This window comes from Emiliania huxleyi (assembly GCF_000372725.1).
Source record: "Emiliania huxleyi CCMP1516 chromosome Unknown EMIHUscaffold_18, whole genome shotgun sequence".
Taxonomy (NCBI): domain Eukaryota; phylum Haptophyta; order Isochrysidales; family Noelaerhabdaceae; genus Emiliania; species Emiliania huxleyi.
The window spans coordinates 16,901-19,192 of record NW_005200784.1 but is presented as its reverse complement, the minus strand read 5'-3'; the positions used below and the strand labels follow the sequence as shown (position 1 = coordinate 19,192).

At 67.0% G+C, this 2,292-nt stretch overlaps 1 protein-coding gene across 1 annotated transcript in view; it reads right to left on the bottom strand.

Moving 5' to 3' along the window:
- The window catches only part of EMIHUDRAFT_462781 (hypothetical protein), a gene marked incomplete at its 3' end in the record, with an annotated part of 5,219 nt that overhangs the window by 1,582 nt on the left and 1,345 nt on the right, over nt 1–2,292 (bottom strand). Inside the window, exons 4-8 of the mRNA XM_005783291.1 lie at nt 2,133–2,230; nt 1,688–2,012; nt 1,079–1,412; nt 640–671; nt 95–369 (exon numbers count right to left, since the gene is read on the bottom strand). Of these exons, the coding sequence (XP_005783348.1) occupies nt 95–369; nt 640–671; nt 1,079–1,412; nt 1,688–2,012; nt 2,133–2,230 (1,064 nt within the window). The remainder of the gene's footprint in view (nt 1–94; nt 370–639; nt 672–1,078; nt 1,413–1,687; nt 2,013–2,132; nt 2,231–2,292) is intronic.

Here is a 2,292-nt window from a genome sequence, read left to right as displayed (position 1 = left end):
CCGCGATGGCCCACGCGAGGCTGGCCCCCGCGCGGTTCGAGGTGCCGCGGCCCAGCTCGTCGAAGAGCACGAGCGCCGCGCAGCCGGGCCGCACGTTGCGGAGGATGTAGCTCGTCTCGCGCATCTCGCTCACGAAGCTCGACGCGTTGGTCTCGAGCGAGTCCGAGGTGGAGATGCGCGTGAAGACGCGCTGCAGCAGCGGCACTTGCGCGTCCTCGGCGGGGACGGGGCAGCCGATGTGCGCCATCAGGCAGATGAGCGCCACCTGCCGCAGGTAGGTGGACTTGCCCGCCATGTTCGGTCCAGTGATGAGCTGCAGGTTGCACGCGGGGGTGACGAAGACGTCGTTTGGCACGGCGGAGTGCTCGCCTAGTGAGGCGGCGATGGGTAGGGAGGCGAGAGCAGGCCACGGCAGCCCGCCTCGCGGGCCAAGCGCTGCCCAGCCGCTCGAGGATCGGGTGCCGCGATCTGCAGTCCGAGGGGCGCGGTCCGGGATGAGGGTTCGCTTGTCAGAGGGCGCGCGGGCGGCCTGGGGGGTGGAGGGGGGCTGACCCCTTGAGGACCAGCTCGTCGCCCTCGCCAACGACGGGGCGGGCAAAGGCGGAGCCGGAGAGCCGGACATACGACGTGAAGGCGCACCTGCGATGCGGGGTTGCCTTGGCTCTAGCAGCCTGCTGGCGGCAGAGGGGGGCCTCTCCCCGCGGGGAGAGAGGGGCGAAGGCGCGCATCATGTCTAGCAGCGCGACCGACTCGGAGAGTCGGAAGAGGAGCTGCAGCTTCTTTTGCAGCTCCTCGATGAGCCCGCCGATGACCTACTCGTGCGACGGCACCGCTGCACTTGGATCGCCTCTCTGCGGCGTCTCGCGAGGCCGCGCGGGGCGAGAGTTACCCGCTCCGTGGCGGCGAGGATCTTCTGGATGACGCTGACCGCACACAGCGACGGGGGCGGGTCGGTGAGAGAGGACGAGGGCGAGGGGACGGCGAGCGGGCAGGGCGGCATTGGTTGGCTAGGTAGGCCATGAGGCAGGCCCAGCGACGCCGTGTGCACTAGAGCACAAAACTAGAGCGTCGCGCTCACTCGCGGCAGCGAGAGTTGATTTGCTGGAGCTTCTCGGTCGAGCAGCCGACGGTCCGCTTGGACATGATCTGGATGTGGATGAAGTTGTGCTGCACGGCCAGCGGGCGCTCTGCAGCCGGAAGGGTGAAGTGGTACCCGCGCCTCTGGCTGTAGTTGAGCTTGAGCGATTCCAGGGAGAGGTCGCGCTGAAGGCTCTCGAGCAGCTCCTCCATCTGCAGCGTCAGAGCGCCGAGCGTCTCACGATGCGTCTTGAGGCTGCCCGACAGCTCGTTCCGCGCCGCAAACAGGCACTGCAGCTGGCGCTGAGCGTGGCGTTTCTCGTACTTGGCATCGTCTGCACCGAAGACGTCGAGCGGGGCGTCAGCGTGTGTCGCGTGCCCCGCAAACCCGAGCGAGATGCGACCACGCTTGCGCACCTTCGATATGGCTGCTGATCAGGTCCTCGATGTCCCTCAGCTGTGGCGAGAGCCTACGAGTGGGATGGATGTCAGACCGCGGCTTTGCCTGGGCAAGGAGGCGGGACACGGGCCGGTGCGGCTCGCATGATGCGCTCGACCGCACGGAGCAGCTCATTCTCCGGAGGGGTTTGGCCGTTGGACGAGAGCGCACATGCCAGGGTCGGTGCGATCTGCACCAGCTGCTTGAGGTGCAGGACCGATGCGATCGAAGCCTCCGCTCGGGAGCTCTGCGACTGCTTTGACGCGTCGCTCGACCGCTGCATGAAGTGCTTGAGGACGCGGTCGCAGTCAGCCAGCTGCGGCAGGATACGCTGCAGGTCCAGCAGCGTGTCTTCGCGCCCAAGCAGCTCCAGCACGCACTCTTGACGCGTGTTGATGGTTGAGAGGTCGTTGCTGGGCTGAATCAGCGAGGAACGGAGGAGCCGCGCGCCCGACGAAGTCTTGCACCCGGCCTTGAGGATGCCATAGAGCGACTCCTGTGCGTGGCGCGCCGCGCATGAGCGAGTGGTGGAGCAGCGGACGCCGGGAGCAGGCAACACGGGCCCGGCCTTCGGATCGCCCGTCCGAAGGCTGCGGAGCAGCTCCAGGTTTCTCACCGAGGCGGGGTCGAGCAGAAGCACGCCGTGTGCTCCCGTAAACTTGATTCGCAGCATCCCCTTGACAAACACGGTGGCCTCGTGCTCCCAAAAGTAGTCTATGAGGCAGCAGAGCGCAGCGAGGCAGAGGAACTTCTCCTCGACGTCCTTCTCGAGCGCT